We start from the raw sequence: 16,561 nt of genomic DNA on the forward strand, positions 1-16,561 counted from the left end.
GCTGAATTATTCATTTAGTACAGACAGATCAATTTATTTCACTTCCTCTGCCACACAGGGATAGCGATCTGTCTAGGAGCCACACCACTAGGACAGATTGTATAGGCTATGGCGAACTGGTCTTACAACATTCACGCTTTAGTTTCAGGCAGACAAAACAGAACTCCATGTGTCAGCGAGGACAATTGATATTTTTGCAGTTTTGTCGGCTATGTTCCACCTTCATGCCGCATGTAGGACAGACTCGGACAGAGGGGCAGTCGGTGACCCCCTCCACCGCGGGCAGACTGATGGTCTTACATGTCTGCAGAAGCTGCAGGTCCCTGTTGATGCAGCCGTCATTGTCGCAGCGGTCAGACCGAGGGCCTGGACCTTTCCACTGCTTCTGACACTGCCAGCAGAACTGGTAGGTCGTCTTCTGATCAGCTGTGCATATGGGGCACCGCACACACAGGTTGGACAGATCCTTCCTCTCCACACTCGTTTTGCACTTTGGGCACTTATGTGGATAACAGCACAGGGAAATATTGGACAGGAAAGTACAGACAATATTTGAAAATCAGTGCACTTAGTAGTTGTACTAGTTTGAATATCTGAATCCCTTACACTTCCACCTAATGTTAGACCTACCTGTTGCCTTCCCCTGTCTTTCCTGATCCACCATCCTCACACCTGAATGAAATGAACTCACTGTTAAATATAGCAGCCTAAATTCAATTCTTAAATCAGCCTAGTGATGGCATCAGATAAGACAACTATTATGCAGTAAGGTTGTGCTGCTGTTGAAATTACATTCACATTTTGTATTTTAAATATATTTATTTTTCTTCTTGTCATTTATTGTGCATGCTACCTTATATTTACCAGTTGTTATTTGACCTTAATACAATTGAGATATGTTATGCATGGGATTGGTACCATAGGGTTTAACTTCCAAGTTTGGTAGCAAATCTATACATGATTCCATGGTAAACCAGAGTTATAGCATTAGTTATGTTTTCCAGATTATTGTCATTTATTGTACATGCTACCTTATATTTATCAGTTTTCAGCTCAGCAACCTTGGTTTTGCATATTGTTAGCTAGCCGTAAACCCCCATTTGGCTGCTACATTCCCAGTGTTAGCAAACGCTAGCTAGTCTGTTAACATTAATATTTGCAAGCCTCCCAGCACAGACGTCACACTTTAAATCCTACCTGTTGCCTCTCACCATCCACTTATTTAACTGCTGTCGCATCCCTGGACGTGTTATCTCCTTTTCCCTCTTTCGTTTTCTATTTTTAGCCTCAACAGCTGTTTTGCTTTGCTCTTTTTCCATAGACGGCAACTTACTACTCGTACGCTCGTACCTGCTCACTCAGCGCTCACAGCGCCCACCCGCTCCCCGCTCCCTGCCCTCCTCTTCCCTCTTCTATGTCAACATTCTATGATGGAATCTTATGAGACAGGGCGCCTAATCTAGCCTGTTAGTCCTCTAAAATGTTATATAATAACAATGAGGAAATTCAGAAATGATTTAGAAACGCTATTTATAATTGTTTTTTATTTTATTTTAACTATCGCTTTGGAGCCCCCCTTGTCGCTGCGCCCCTATGCGCGGCATATAGTGCATACCCACTTTTTGCGCCACTGGGCACCGCGCACACAGGTTGGACAGATCCTTCCTCTACACACTCGTTTTGCACTTTGGGCACTTATATGGAAAACAGCACAGGGAAATATTGGACAGGAAAGTCCACACAATATTTGAAAATCAGTGCACTTGATGTAGTTTGAAATATCTGAATAAAAAATATTCAGCATTCAAAACAACTAAAAAACCACTGGACCACTTACTGGCTGAATTTCACAGTATTGTGCAGCAGCCAGGCGAGCCATGGTCTCTTCAAAGTGCTGCATTTCCTCGACAGACAAGTCAGCCAGTCTGCGCACCTCCTGGTACGACCACAGTTTATTACACTGTGTGGTCCCCTCCACCACTGCAGGGCATCTGAATTTGTAATTACCCTTAAAGCAACAAAGAGGAGAGGCAGTTTAGGTTACAGAAAACAGAGATTCACTGCTGGGTTTCTGCAAAACTTATTTTTTCTCAGTTCTGTGGAGAGAGAGGAAAAAAAGAAGGGAGGACAAGAATACCAACAATAAAAAAGAGAAGAAATATGAGCAAAACAACAGGGCTCCCAATACAACACACCAGTTAGGCCTTATGTTAGAGCAAAACCATTCATCCCCAAATAAAAGACTGAAAGGGAATGAGACTATCCAGGAAACACAGAACAATATTGTTGCAGAAACTGGAACAAGTATGGGACAACACAAAAAGAGAGCCTTGGAAGTAATCAATATCAGACTCAGAAATACCTAGTATGTAGGTTACTTTGTTGGATATTAAACCACTTATCCAGTATTAATATGTCATCAGTGTAATTGTTCAGTGTTATTTTGGGATCACCTGAACTCATAGAGGACACTATAGCTCCTCCTGGGCCTCTGCAAATTTTGTTCTTCATGAAAGGTCAGAGAGGTGTGCATATTTTTCACTTTTCTATGAGCAAAAACTGACCAATTTTAAGCTATGCTACATGACAATTTGTAAAATATAAATTTGATATTTGATTGAATTTTATTTTGGGTAAATGTTAATATTTAGCTGCTTTTCCAAAATACTGTAAATAAATTCACACACATGCAGCTGTTAGACATCAAATAGACATAGTAAGTAAGTATGTAAGTAAGTAAAGTTTATACATCCTGCATTATTTAAAGGGAAACTATTATTTATTTACCATTTTTCAAGTAAATTATACAGTAAATTACTGGCTACTGAGTTACATTACATGTTGTTTATACAGTAATTATACAACAGCATACTATACATCACAATGCTTTGATGTAGTCACAGTTTGAGTCATTTTAGAGCAAAAGTTGACAAATGAAAGGTTGGTGTATGTTTCTTTAATTTTTAAAGGATGAAAGTGAAAGTACTTTTGGTCTTTGTGCATGGGCCAAGGGGGGAGTTCAAGATGATCGACCTGTAAAAAGACTGTCTTTAGGTCAGTACAGGTATCCTCATACAGGTATCAAACTTCTAAACCTAGGACATCGGCAAAAAACTCAACTGAATTTTCAGCTACGCTACATATTTTTCTATATGTAAAATATTTATTTCATATTTTGAATATTATATTGCATGTAAATAATACATGTTACTATTTTGCTGTTGTTTAACCCTGTCCATACAGTAAATTTAGTCACATACATGCACTTGTTAGACATTAAATAGACATTTTGCATTAATGTAAAGAGATACTTTATTAAGTGATGCAGTTATTAATGATGTCCTATGAACAGTCAACACCTTCAATGGCAAAATTACAAGCAATGCATTATACAACATTATGAGAATATGCAGCAGATATTTTAATGCCCACTATGGAATGAACAAATAAGCATATACGTCTACACTTTTGGCTTCAGTTGCAAAGACAATCTTAAAATAGTACATTAAAATCCAACAGAAACAGTACAGTGTGACTACTTCATGAGTAGTGAATGTGTGCAAACTCTTAGTTTCTGCGCCACACAGGTATGGAGGTTTGTCTGGGAGCCACACCATCACTGCAGGGGATGAAGTAAGAGCTCGTCCTCAGGCACTCAGGAGTGCGTTTCAGGCACACGAAGCAGAACTCGACCTGACAGCGAGGACAGATTATGTTCTTACAGCCCGTTTTGTCATGCTCCACTCTCTGACCACAAGTGGGACAGGCCCGGATGGAGGGACATGCGTCGACCCCCTCCACCTGAGGGAGGACGGTGGTCTTGCAGTTCTTGAGCAGCTCGAGGTCGTGGTTGATGCAGCCGTCGTTGTCGCAGCGGTCAGAGCGTGGAGCTGAACCTTTCCACCCCTTGAAACATTGCCAGCAGAACTGGTAGGTCTTCTTCTGATCAGCTGTGCATATGGGGCACCGCACACACAGGTTGGACAGATCCTTCCTCTCCACACTCGTTTTGCACTTTGGGCACTTATATGGAAAACAGCACAGGGAAATATTGGACAGGAAAGTCCACACAATATTTGAAAATCAGTGCACTTGATGTAGTTTGAAATATCTGAATAAAAAATATTCAGCATTCAAAACAACTAAAAAACCACTGGACCACTTACTGGCTGAATTTCACAGTATTGTGCAGCAGCCAGGCGAGCCATGGTCTCTTCAAAGTGCTGCATTTCCTCGACAGACAAGTCAGCCAGTCTGCGCACCTCCTGGTACGACCACAGTTTATTACACTGTGTGGTCCCCTCCACCACTGCAGGGCATCTGAATTTGTAATTACCCTTAAAGCAACAAAGAGGAGAGGCAGTTTAGGTTACAGAAAACAGAGAGATTCACTGCTGGGTTTCTGCAAAACTTATTTTTTCTCAGTTCTGTGGAGAGAGAGGAAAAAAAGAAGGGAGGACAAGAATACCAACAATAAAAAAAAATGAAGCATTATGAGCAACACCGCAGGGCTCCTATACTGGTTTGCTTTAGGCTAATAAATATATATTGCATTATATATAGGCCTACATGAAATTGTGTTTTAATGTCATGAGATACCTCATCCAGCTGGCTGCGACACCACAGTGTGAGAGAGTCTGGACTGACAGCGTGGCCGCAGGACATCTCTGCTCTGAGACAGTCATCATCATCATCACACATGGGATCCAAGTCGTCCTTCCTCTTGACAATCTTCAGGGTGCTATCTAGAGGGTTGTACTTCTTCTCCACCTGTTCCTGTCCCCGAATGCTCATTTTGATTCTCCTATAGGTAGAAAAAAGTTTGGCACTATGATTTCTGACAAATGTGATATAAATTTACACTTTATCCCAGTTAACAGATTTAATATCATGACTATCATTGAGCTACTATCTGAGACATGGGTTTTCATATAAGAACCAGGTCAATGGGACCATAGATATAATATATATCTATGGATGGGACATTCTGAACCTTAACATTGCCAAAAATATAGTGTAACATGAAAGGTTTATATTAATGGATTTTGTAATAATATTGTTGTTTGTATTCAATTTGAGGCATAATCATGCTTTACATTTTGGAACAAAAGTTTCCATAATTTGGGAACTTTGACAGATGTAAACAATAAGTATGAAGTTGCCATTTAGTCAGTAGATGTGGGCTACAACCTGATCCCCGTTTTAAGCTTATATTTGCTTACGTTTAGGAAAATTGGCGACATTTAAAGTATGCCGAATTAGCTATTAGCAGTTCCTGTTTGTAATGTAGGCTACTCGTGAGTGACAGCCATCATACTTTAAAATCGAAAATAAAACTCGTGGAGAAAAGGAAAATAGCCATAACTCGCGTTACTGAGGTTGTAACGGGTTTAATATTACCGAAATGTAATGTTTTTACTGCGTTACAGCAAAAAGGAATACATTACTGTAATTGCGTTACTTTTGTAACGCGTTACTCCCAACACTGACGGATTACGAAGCATTATGTTAGGATTTCTAAAGAGATTTTAGACATTTATTGGCGATGTACATCTAAGATAAACACATGCACAAGAAGTGTAGGTCTATGTGTAATATAGGCTATGTGCATAACTGTGTGTTCAGATTTGACTGAGTTAATATAGCCTGTTATTAATAGGTTGAAAACCTTTAAACTAAAGGTAGATACAAGACAAACATTTCGGTAGAACATAATCCATCAACGTGACTGAGCTGATATAAAGACGTAAATCCGAGTAATTGAGCGGGCACTCAGGGAATTTCCAGCTGCTTAATGTTTACTAGATAGACTTGCAGAAAAAAACACTGTTCTAAAAACACCTTGTTAAACGAGTTAACAATTTAATTTAGGCTACTTCTATTAAAGTAAATAAAAATAATGTAAATGCTACTCAAAACACGTTTATTTTGCACACCGCCTATTTCTACCCTATTAAAGACATAATGAAGAGATTGACATAGACTCTTAACCAAGAAAAAGACACAATCAAATATCTATATTTAATAATAAAAATAATATTTTGATTTAGGAGAAGAAACCAATTAACCTGGCTCATATTAACAGTAGATTTAAGTAAGTTTATAAGAGGAAGTTATGTCTTACCTTGGAGTCACAATTTGTCTCTAGGTAATATTTAGGACTTTCCTTTTATTCTTGTGCTCAACCGGAAACACAACAACCACAGCTGAAATTAGGCAACTCTGGAGGATGTTTTTGATCAAATCAACAAAACTCGGGGTCTGTATGTAATTTCAGCTGCGAGTCTCGGGCTTTATGTGTTCCTCTCTCTGACTTCCTCCTTCAACCTCTCGCTGGTATCGAAAGTGAAAGAACATTGCAGGAGTGCGTCGGATAATCAGACAGGGTGAAGGCTATTCTCGTGTTCTCGTTTTATCCTCCCATATAGGCTACTAAACAAAAAGTCACCGTGTGTAACCGGACCTGATCAGTTAGCTAGAGTGTAGGTGTGGCTACAACGTCATAGTGAGTTTATTTTTTTTTCTTCTTATCTTATTGTAGCTTACTTTTGTCATTTTTAAAATGTGTTTTGCAGGCGCGCGGTAATGGAGGATTGAGAGGCTGCATGGGTTTCCATAACACCCAAACACAACAGCTGCGTTCACTGGCTACGTGTGTTTAATGAACTGAGCTCGATCTGCTGTCATGTTGGGATTTTTGTATGTTGTGCTAATATATATTAGAGTTATTAAGTTTTAAGCAGTGGTGAAAGAAGTATTGAGATATTTTTGTTATGCAGCAAATTGGCCCCTGATTGATGTATTATTGAATTATTATCATCACACATTTTTGTGTAAGAAGCTTATTTATTGTTATATCTAGTTGATGTGGAGCTAATGTAACATTTATATGCTACTGCACATTTAAAGCGCCCATATTATGCTCATTTTCAGGTTCATAATTGTATTTTAAGGTTGTACCAGAATAGGTTTACATGGTTTAATTTTCCAAAAACACCATATTTTTATTGTACTGCACCGCTCTCTCACTGCTGCAGATCCTCTTTTCACCTGGTCTCTGTTTTAGCTACATAGTGAGACCTCTTTTCTTCTTCTGTACTATCTTTGATTGCACATGCGCAGTAGCTCAGATGTAGATCATGTCAGCTAGCTAGCTCCATAGACAGTAAAAGAAAGGCTGTTTCTACAACTTCAGTCAGTTACAAGGCAGGATTAGCTGGGAGACTTCTAAATGAGGGCGCACATGTAAGTAGTTCTTTTGTAGATTATGGTGAACTTGTGTGTGTTGTAGCAGTGCTTTGCTATTGAGAACGAGGTAGCATGCTACAAGATAGCATGCTACGAGCTAACGGTTAGCCAGCTCGCTTCGGCTTGTGACGTCACAAGCCGTGCCGATTTTGAACAGCTCACCCGGAGACTGAAGGCAGGACACATTCAGAAACCGTATCTCACTTAAAACAGCATGGATGGATTTTTTTCAAAGTTTGTATGCGTGTGGAAGCACCAGAGACACAAAAGAACACCCCAAATCCCAGAAAAAGTGTTTTTTTCATAATATGGGCACTTTAAAATCTGAATCTGACAAGTAACCAGTAACTACAGCTGTCAGATAAATATACTGGAGTAAAAGTGCAATATTTCCCACTAAAATGTAATAGAGTAGAAGTGGCAAAATTGAAAATATTCCGGTGTAAATACCTCAAATTATGTACTTACTCAAGTGAATGTAGGCTACTTATTAATTTCCACCACTGTGTCAAGGTAGGTGATATTTCATGCCTTACTTTAAGACCGTGTTGCTGTTTCTATTTAACAGTCAAATTAATCACCTGCAGATGGGGGGAAATGTTACCTTAATCAAAATTAAGTGGTGCTATCACAATATTCCTAGTATTTTTAAATTGATAAACTATATCTACATGAGAAGTATATTTTTCACAGCCATCCAGCCTTATAGAGTTTAATTAAATAAAATGTCCCTTCTACCATCATTATTAGCTACATTAGCTAACAAAACAGTATCAAAGTATGTGTAAGTCCTGTCCTCTGGCTGTTTTTAACATGATTCTTTTGTTGTTTATGATTGCATGTTCTACCTGTCTAGTTTATAAGCAGTGTGTGTACACATAAAAATACCAAATTGCAGCCTTAAAGTTTGTCCCTGCTTGCTGTCTCTTAACTTCTGCTGTACTATCTATCTGCTCCAACAGGCTGAATCCATACATCTGAAAAAAAAACCTTCAGACATCTAAAAATGTCAACACTCTCACTGAAAAGATATCAGTATGAATTATGACCTAGTGGAAATGTTCAGAGAGAAACTAGACAGCTTCACCATCTCAGGTAAGTGACATGAACTGAGACTACTGAAGAATGCTGCTTCGGATGTTTCTGACTTTTATGATAATGTGGCAGTTATGTGTCCGTTATGTCTTTAGATTACCATGGCCTGAACAGTCCAGGTCTGACATGCTATTTGAACAGCGTGCTTCAGGTGCTTTTCATGACCGAGGACTTCCGGGAGGCTGTGAAACGGTTGGTAACTTCATCTTTATAATGGTTGTCTTTATAAAACGGACAAAATGGTTTCTTAAGCTCTTTTCAGTATATTAAAGGAATAATTTGACATTTTGGAATGCTTTCTGGCTGGGAGTTCCAAGTTTAGTAAAGTCAGATATTCTTCTCACTGTGCCACAGATGCTGCAGTAAAGATTCAACAACCATTGACCCACAGCTGGAAAGACTTTTTGCTGATCTGCAGAGAAGTATGGCCAAAACGCATGATGTCATAAACAAACTTGGGATCACGAACGGTAAGTTTAGATTTGAGACATCACACTGCTGCTGTAGTTGTAGGTTGTGTGTTGATATCCTGCAGAGAGGCTGAATATATGTTATAATGACATATTTGTCCTCACTCCTTCTTTCAGTATATGAGCAACGTGATGCTGCTGAGTATTTTGAGAGGATCCTGTGTCGGACCAGTCCGGAGGCAGCCAAGGTAGGGATAGTGTAGCATGGGATTTGTATATCTAATGATATATTCTATATAAAGTGTATCATTAGAACATTAATACTCTTCTATTAATGTAATAGCAGCATTTTACTCTTTTAGTTCGTTCAGTGCAGCTAATTGTTTTTTAACAATTTCATATAGGGCTGCAACTAATTATTATTTACATTATGGATTAATCTGCTCGTTATCGTAATGATCAATTAATTAATTGTAGGGCTGCACAATATATCGTATTTTTTATCGTCATTGTGATATCAATTGGTGCAATTAACACGTCACGAAAGGCTGCGACATATCGCGAAAGACACCGAGAGATGTTTTGTGTTAGTTGAAAGAGAATATCTTACTTTAGAGAGAATATCTAACGTAAAAATGTAACTTTCATATTCAATTCAGTGTTTTATTTTCAATAAGAGAATGTTGAAAATGATTTCCATTCATTCGTTTTAAATTCAACAAGCAATTTGTTGTATTTTAGCAGAATACTGAAAGCAGGAAACGCAGAACTGAGTACACTTTATTAATATCTGTTTATTTTTCGAAAGTAATATCGTAATATTCAACAATGATATCGCATATTGCATATTTTCCTCATATCGTGCAGCCCTAATTAATTGTTTGGTTTGTAATCTGTAAGAAAAAAGTGAAAAATTACCAAAAATTGGGGACTTCAGATACCTTATGATATAAAATAAAACATCATTTGTACACAAGTTACAGTACTGGAGTAAATGTAGTTACTTTGCACCTCTAATAAGGATTAGAGATGTGGATTATGCTACAGGACTGGTTTGAGTGTTAAAGTCTACAGGAGGAGAGTATTTGATACAAGAAAAACAGTCCTATATGAGACTCTCTCACCACCCCTCTGAACAGACTTATTGAACCTCTGATATATCTTTATGTCTAGATATTCAAGGGAGAGCTGAATCACAAGAGCGAATGCCTCAAGTGCAAAAAGAGGAACGATTCCAAGAGCTCTTTTTGGTTTCTGCCACTTGCGGTGGAAGATTTGCTCTGTCAAACCTACAGCGTGGTACTATGCTTTCTTTAAACAGTAATACGAGTTGTGTGTTTTTCAAAAATACATAAGAAAAGATACATGCAGGTTGACGAAATATACTATGTTTACAGGAGGAAGGGTTAAAAGCATTCTTCAAGGGAGAAAAAGTCTGCGGTGACAACAAGATGTTCTGCAACCGGTGCAATAAAAAGCGAGATGCAGACTTTGTGAGTGTTCATTTAAATTAAGTTTTCCTTTTTATAGTCTTGCATTAAAACTTGTACATCGCTTCTCATAAGTCTACTGTAGATGACAATGTATATACAAAGATGATCTAAATCCCAATAAATATATAGCCCTGTAACGTCTAATAGATTTCCATTCATTTCCACTGCGCCTGCAAAGCTACGAACAGTGTTACAGCTAATGTCTGAACCCTGACTTAGATCTTCTGAAGTCTTAAGTATGATGGGCGACTTTGCGACTGTCTTTAGTCGATGCGGTTGTTTTCACGATGTGTTCTAGGGATGTGAGATAGCACACAATCCAGAGATTCTGACCCTCCTGCTGAAGAGATTCAGCTTTGACTACAAGCACAGGTGTTACGTCAAGCTTCACTGCAACGTGGACGTCCCCCAAACTTTACACATAAAGGTGTGTTTCTACAGTATATATACACTTATTTTTGCACCAAATTGTTTGAACATTTTTAAATGTGGTGACTTTGTTTTATTTCCCTCTCTTCAGAATTGCAAATACGACCTCTACGCTATAGTTAACCACTTTGGTAATCTAACTGGAGGCCATTATACTGCACAGATCAAATCTTTTGAAACTCACGTGTGGTATCACTTCAATGACAACATTATTAACAGGGTAAGGAGGCACATTTTTCTATAAGCAGTCCAGTTTCACAAATCCTCACGCAGTTTAACAACATGAAGTTTAACATTCACTGTGATATTATTTTCTATTCTGCAGGTCAAACAACCACAGTTTGGGGCTGGAGACACGTCTTTAAGGTCTTATACAGCTTACCTGCTCATGTACAGGAAGGGTAAGTTTGAAGATGTACAGCATTCACTTCTCGATTTGTTGACTTTGGTCTTAAGGCTAAGATGATGAAACGTGTAAGTCTCAACATTTCTGCTGGTTTTTATATCGTTAACCTCCCCTTTTTTCTTCAAAGTGAGCAAAGATCCTGAAAAAAACAGATGAAGGCAACCAGGAGGCTCTCTGCCTACATTCAGATGTTGAGGCTGAAGTAAGACATTATGAGGCAGAGAGAGGAGATGTTCTTGTTCCTCATCATCAAATGAAAGATGAAAGCTGCAATGGAGGCGGAAAGATTAAGCACTTGAATGACATATTAAAGAAGTGTTGCCTTGATACGGTTTGGAAGAAACCTACCAACCTTTCTGGGGAACTGGAAAAGCATAAAGAGAGTTTTCTTTATACAGACACTGGAGCAGATGGAGACAGTTTGCAAAGAAAAAGGTCAGAGTTTACAAAGCTAAAAAAAGATGGGAGGACCAAAAAGTCATTAGCCAATCAGACAGCAGCTTGATACAAACTCAGAGGAGCACATGCGGAATCTGAACACCAGAGGGACCCCCACAACACACCAGTTAGGCTGCATGTTAGAGCAAAACAGGGCAGCACAAAAAGAGAGCCATGGAAGTAATGAATATCAGACTCAGAAATACCTAAAGAAAAGTTAAAAATGTGTCATAATGTATGTAGGTTACTTTGTTGGATATTAAATCACTTATCCAGTATTAATATGTCATCATCGGTGTAATTGTTCAGTGTTATTTTGGGATCACCTGAACTCAGAGGACACTACAGCTCCTCCTGGGCCTCTGCAAATGTTGTTCCGCATGAAAGGTCAGAGAGGTGTGCATATTTTCACTTTTCTATGAGCAAAAACTGACCAATTTTAAGGTATGGAATTGTATTCTGCATGTGGATAAATGTTAATATTTAGCTGCTTTTCCAAAATACTGTAAATAAATTCGTAAATGTATTTACACACATGCAGCTGTTAGACATCAAATAGACATAGTAAGTAAGTATGTAAGTAAGTAAAGTTTATACATCCTGCATTATTTAAAGGGAAACTTTATTAATTATTTATTTATCATTTCAAGTAAATGTCCAGTAAATTACTGGCTACTGAGTTACATGTCATATATACAGTTATTATACAACAGCATACTATACATCACAATGCTTTGATGTAAAGTCACAGTTCAATAGAATCATTTTAGAGAAAAAGTTGACAAATGAAAGGTTGGTGTATGTTTCTTTAATTTTTAAAGGATGAAAGTGAAAGTACTTTTGGTCTTTGTGCATGGGCCAAGGGGGGAGTTCAAGATGATCGACCTGTAAAAAGACTGTCTTTAGGTCAGTACAGGTATCCTCATACAGGTATCAAACTTCTAAACCTAGGACATCGGCAAAAAACTCAACTGAATGTTCAGCTACACTTCATATTTTTCTATATGTAAAATATTTTTTTCATATTTTGAATATTATATTGAATGTAAATAATACGTTACTATTTTGCTGTTGTTTAACCCTGTCCATACAGTAAATGTATTCACAAACATGTGCTTGTTAGACATTAAATAGACATTCTGCATTAATGTGAAGAGAAACTTTATTAAGTGATTTACTAAGTGATTATTAATGATGTACGATGAACAGTCAACACCTTCAGTGGCAACATTACAAGCAATGCATTATACAACATTATGATAATATGCAGCAGATATTTTAATGCTCACTATGGAATGAACAAATAAGCATATACGTCTACACTTTTGGCTTCAGTTGCAAAGACAATCTTAAAATAGTACATTAAAATCCAACAGAAACAGTACAGTGTGACTACTTCATGAGTAGTGAATGTGTGCAAACTCTTAGTTTCTGCGCCACACAGGTATGGAGGTTTGTCTGGGAGCCACACCATCACTGCAGGGGATGAAGTAAGAGCTCGTCCTCAGGCACTCAGGAGTGCGTTTCAGGCACACAAAGCAGAACTCGACCTGACAGCGAGGACAGATTATGTTCTTACAGCCCGTTTTGTCATGCTCCACTCTCTGACCACAAGTGGGACAGGCCCGGATGGAGGGACATGCGTCGACCCCCTCCACCTGAGGGAGGGCGGTGGTCTTGCAGTTCTTGAGCAGCTCGAGGTCGTGGTTGATGCAGCCGTCGTTGTCGCAGCAGTCAGAGCGTGGAGCTGAACCTTTCCACTCCTTGAAACATTGCCAGCAGAACTGGTAAACTTTCCCCTTGTCTGCTGTGCAGACTGTGCACTGCACGCTGAGGTTACTCGGGTCTTCTCTTTCCACATAGGTTTTGCAACCAGGACACTGTTGGAAAGGGATGAGAGACACATTAAAGGAAATAGTTCAACAATGTTACAAACTATTCCTTTAGTCCTTTAAGTATGTTATCTACATGATTATTGTGATGTAGTAGGCCTACATACAAAAAATGTGCTAAACTCATGATTGAACCAGTCTGTACTTTCTGGAAGGTGGAGATAACAGTGACACTCACTGTTTTGAAGTCACAGTATTCTGTGGCAGCAAGGCGGGCGATGTTCTCTTCAAAGTACTGCATCTCTTCAGCTGTCAGCACTGCCAGCCTGCGCACCTCTTGGTAAGACCACTCTGCATCACACTTCTGCAGGGTGCCGTCCTTTAAAGCAGGGCACTTAAATTTGTGCTGGCCCTGAAATTATAAGGATAGCTTATGTTATATTGCCAGTTGAAGATACAGCCAAGAGATTAACACTTACACACTAAGAACATAAAACTGTCTCCATCTCTTAATTGGCAAGAATGAAACAAAAAAGCTTTTACATGAAAATGATGTAGGCAGGAGGTCAGTGTGCCATTGCTAATTTGAAGGTAAAATGTGTTCAAAATAAAACATGGTAGTTGAATGAGTTGTCAAAATGGACTATATTTTAATTGGCGGTGGAAAGTAAGCCTACCTGATCCAGCAGGCTGCGACACCACCCAGTGAGAGACTCTGGGGTGACAGCATGACCGCAGGACATCTCTGCTCGGAGATTCTTGTCTCCCTCCTCTGGGGCTGAGGCGCACAACAACAGACATTTTTAACTCAGCATCACAGTCACTGCACATCCGACATGGACAACTGTTGTTAACAAGGTGTGATTTAATGCATGCAATTCCTTAATATAGACTTAATTAGGGTAACCAATGCACGCACCTCAGTGCGGTAATTATAAAAAACAAACATGATTATTTTGTGCTTACGTAGTGGATCCAGATCATCTGGTCTGTTGACAAACTTCAGAGTCGTGTCTTTGGGGTCGTATCTTTTCTCCATTTTGTTTTAGATCAGCTCGTCTGTTCTCCGTCGACAAATGTCGTCTTCGTCTGCACTCTGGGAAATGAACTGGCTGCCGTGTCACCTTCACTGACACCACCAAGATTTTTTTTATTTTTAACTTTCGGTTTTCCCCAGCACTAACAAGAAGTCACGTGAATCCAGGGTGACAGCGGATTCCCCGTCTATATTTATGTTAATATTTTTTCTTTTACTTTTAAGCACATTAATCAATACCCTACAGCCTTGATTCATGGCCTTATTTGTGAGAAATAGGCCTACCTTTATTTTTGTTGTATTGTTTTGAAGTTACATATAAAACCCCAACGATTTCGCAATGATAGTTCTATATTATTATTATTATTAATAATAATGTGATTACTATGTTAATATACATGTTTAGACATCAAATTGTGTCCAATTAATTAATAAGCAGCTTCTGCTACTGTAAAACAACCAGAATGTGGAACAGCTGGTAAACAATTAAACAGTAGGCCTACTTTTTGGTCAGATGCCAAACACTGCTGGACTATCAGGTGATTTCCAGCTAGCATTCAGCCCATTCACACTTTGGTTGTTGTTTTAGGCTAGGCTAGGCTAGGCTACTATGCTACATACATTATGATGCAGACCAGTGAACAATCACTTCAGCTGTCCAAAATGTGTAAGGGGTGAGGTTTTTTAATTCATGGCAGGAATGGATGCGGTCAGGAAGACTAGTCTCGCTTTGCCAGACCTAAGATATGTCCACAGAACTGTGGACTACTAATGATGGGTTGAAAAGGCATGTAGGCTAAACAGCCTACCAGCACACCTGCATGTGTGTTCCAAAAAACACCTGGCACAGAGTAAAAAATAATAAATAATAATAATAATAATAATAATAATAATAATAATAATAACGTATTAACTTAATAACTTTATAACTTAATAATAACTTTAAGACGAAAGTGAAAGTATCCTCATTCCCCCTCTTACGTCAAATAATTGGCAGTAAACAACACCCTATCTGAAGTGGCAAACTTCTCAGCGGCACAGCCGAAAGCAGCAGCATTAGCAACTCGCACCCAACAGCACAAACATGGGGAAGATCTACCAGGTCGTGGTGCACGGACTGAGGGGGGAGAAGATGATGATCGACCTGTGCAACACAGATGAGCAGTTTAGGAGCATGACAGTCCTGCAGCTGAAGGAGAAGATAGCAGAGAGGCTTCCCGAGAGCGCAGGTAAGACAGAGCCATTACTAAACTTGCTACCTGAAATGCTTAAGCTAGCCAGTCAAGTTATTTTTAGTCGACGAAGGAGCTGACTATTAGAGCCTTTGAATTTTTGTTTTCGTGTTGTGTATTTGTCAGCTGAATAGTCCCCGAATTATTTTGAACTTTATCCTTGAAAGCAGATTTGATAGTTTGCAGTGGGGAAGACCCCAGATTGTTAGGAAAGGTAGTAATAACAGATCTATTACAAGTAGCTTACAAGTCCTGAATTTAACATTTTACTTAGGCTAAATTAAAGATTAAATAAGGATTGACAGTAAAATGTAGGCTAAAGTAGCCTATTAAAAGTAAAACTTATCATTATCCATTACTGATGCTGCTTAATTGATTGATCAAGCATAATTTGAATGTCAATATTTTTGTGTGTATGTGTGTGTGTGTGTGTGTGTGTGTGTATAGGAGAGGAGGCTCTGCGACTGATCTTCACAGACAAGATGCTGGATGGAAACTCTGAGCTGCTGACTGGATTTGGAGTCCAGCACCTGTCTGTCATCCACATGGTGGTGAAGGTTCCTGGAGGGTTGACCGCTTGACAGAGACGACTATCTCCTCCTGCTGCTGTTTACACATTTTAAAGCTTTAGCCTACTGTATAGGCTGTTTTATGCAATAATCATTTGATATCCCCATGTCTTAAGCTGTTGCTGTACAAATAAAGTTCTGCCTAATGCCTTGTATTTGCTTCATTATTTAGTGTGAAGATGTTACCTACATTAAAGCCTACACTACTCTGAAGCCACACCAACAGGGCATCAAATACAGAGAGCCTCATGTGACCACCATCGTACCTGTAAGGGCTCTATCAGTCTACAACCAAATAAGAAACAGAAATGATCCCTTGTGTAAAATCATTTCTTTAACTCTAATCAGTTTAATTTTAAATCACATTCAGTTT

The 16,561-nt window shown here is 38.8% G+C and overlaps 4 protein-coding genes across 6 annotated transcripts; 2 read left to right on the forward strand and 2 right to left on the reverse strand.

The window, feature by feature from the left end:
- Positions 1-3,287: 3,287 nt before the first annotated feature.
- LOC144534578 (E3 ubiquitin-protein ligase RNF19A-like) lies at positions 3,288-6,328 on the reverse strand. Its single transcript, XM_078276584.1, has 4 exons — positions 6,125-6,328; positions 4,600-4,804; positions 4,167-4,337; positions 3,288-4,023 (listed from the first exon to the last, which is right to left on the reverse strand). Exons 2-4 carry the CDS (start codon positions 4,792-4,794, stop codon positions 3,568-3,570), a joined length of 822 nt encoding a protein of 273 aa, XP_078132710.1. The 5' UTR covers positions 4,795-4,804; positions 6,125-6,328; the 3' UTR covers positions 3,288-3,567.
- Positions 6,329-6,359: 31 nt separating this feature from the next.
- On the forward strand, positions 6,360-12,667 carry LOC144534577 (ubiquitin carboxyl-terminal hydrolase 47). Of its 3 annotated transcripts, none has more exons than XM_078276582.1 (12): positions 6,360-6,482; positions 6,576-7,245; positions 8,211-8,343; positions 8,439-8,535; positions 8,698-8,813; positions 8,931-9,001; positions 9,927-10,052; positions 10,151-10,246; positions 10,545-10,673; positions 10,767-10,895; positions 11,001-11,076; positions 11,209-12,667. In XM_078276582.1, the coding sequence occupies exons 3-12, from the start codon at positions 8,286-8,288 to the stop codon at positions 11,235-11,237; spliced, it is 927 nt and encodes a 308-aa protein (XP_078132708.1). In that variant the 5' UTR covers positions 6,360-6,482; positions 6,576-7,245; positions 8,211-8,285; the 3' UTR covers positions 11,238-12,667. The 3 variants fall into 3 exon arrangements, with proteins under 3 accessions (XP_078132708.1, XP_078132709.1, XP_078132707.1); XM_078276583.1 differs by having other exon boundaries at positions 6,576-6,699; XM_078276581.1 differs by lacking the exon at positions 6,576-7,245 and having other exon boundaries at positions 6,360-6,505.
- Positions 12,664-14,411, reverse strand: LOC144534579 (putative E3 ubiquitin-protein ligase RNF144A-A). The gene is made up of 4 exons (XM_078276586.1): positions 14,318-14,411; positions 14,029-14,129; positions 13,590-13,763; positions 12,664-13,399 (listed from the first exon to the last, which is right to left on the reverse strand). The coding sequence occupies exons 1-4, from the start codon at positions 14,388-14,390 to the stop codon at positions 12,944-12,946; spliced, it is 804 nt and encodes a 267-aa protein (XP_078132712.1). The 5' UTR covers positions 14,391-14,411; the 3' UTR covers positions 12,664-12,943.
- A 993-nt stretch (positions 14,412-15,404) lies between these two features.
- LOC144534580 (uncharacterized) lies at positions 15,405-16,341 on the forward strand. Its single transcript, XM_078276587.1, has 2 exons — positions 15,405-15,616; positions 16,067-16,341. The coding sequence occupies exons 1-2, from the start codon at positions 15,472-15,474 to the stop codon at positions 16,198-16,200; spliced, it is 279 nt and encodes a 92-aa protein (XP_078132713.1). The 5' UTR covers positions 15,405-15,471; the 3' UTR covers positions 16,201-16,341.
- The last annotated feature ends 220 nt before the right edge of the window (positions 16,342-16,561 follow it).

This window comes from Sander vitreus, chromosome 19 (genome assembly GCF_031162955.1).
Source record: "Sander vitreus isolate 19-12246 chromosome 19, sanVit1, whole genome shotgun sequence".
In the NCBI taxonomy this organism is placed as follows: Eukaryota; Metazoa; Chordata; class Actinopteri; order Perciformes; family Percidae; genus Sander; species Sander vitreus.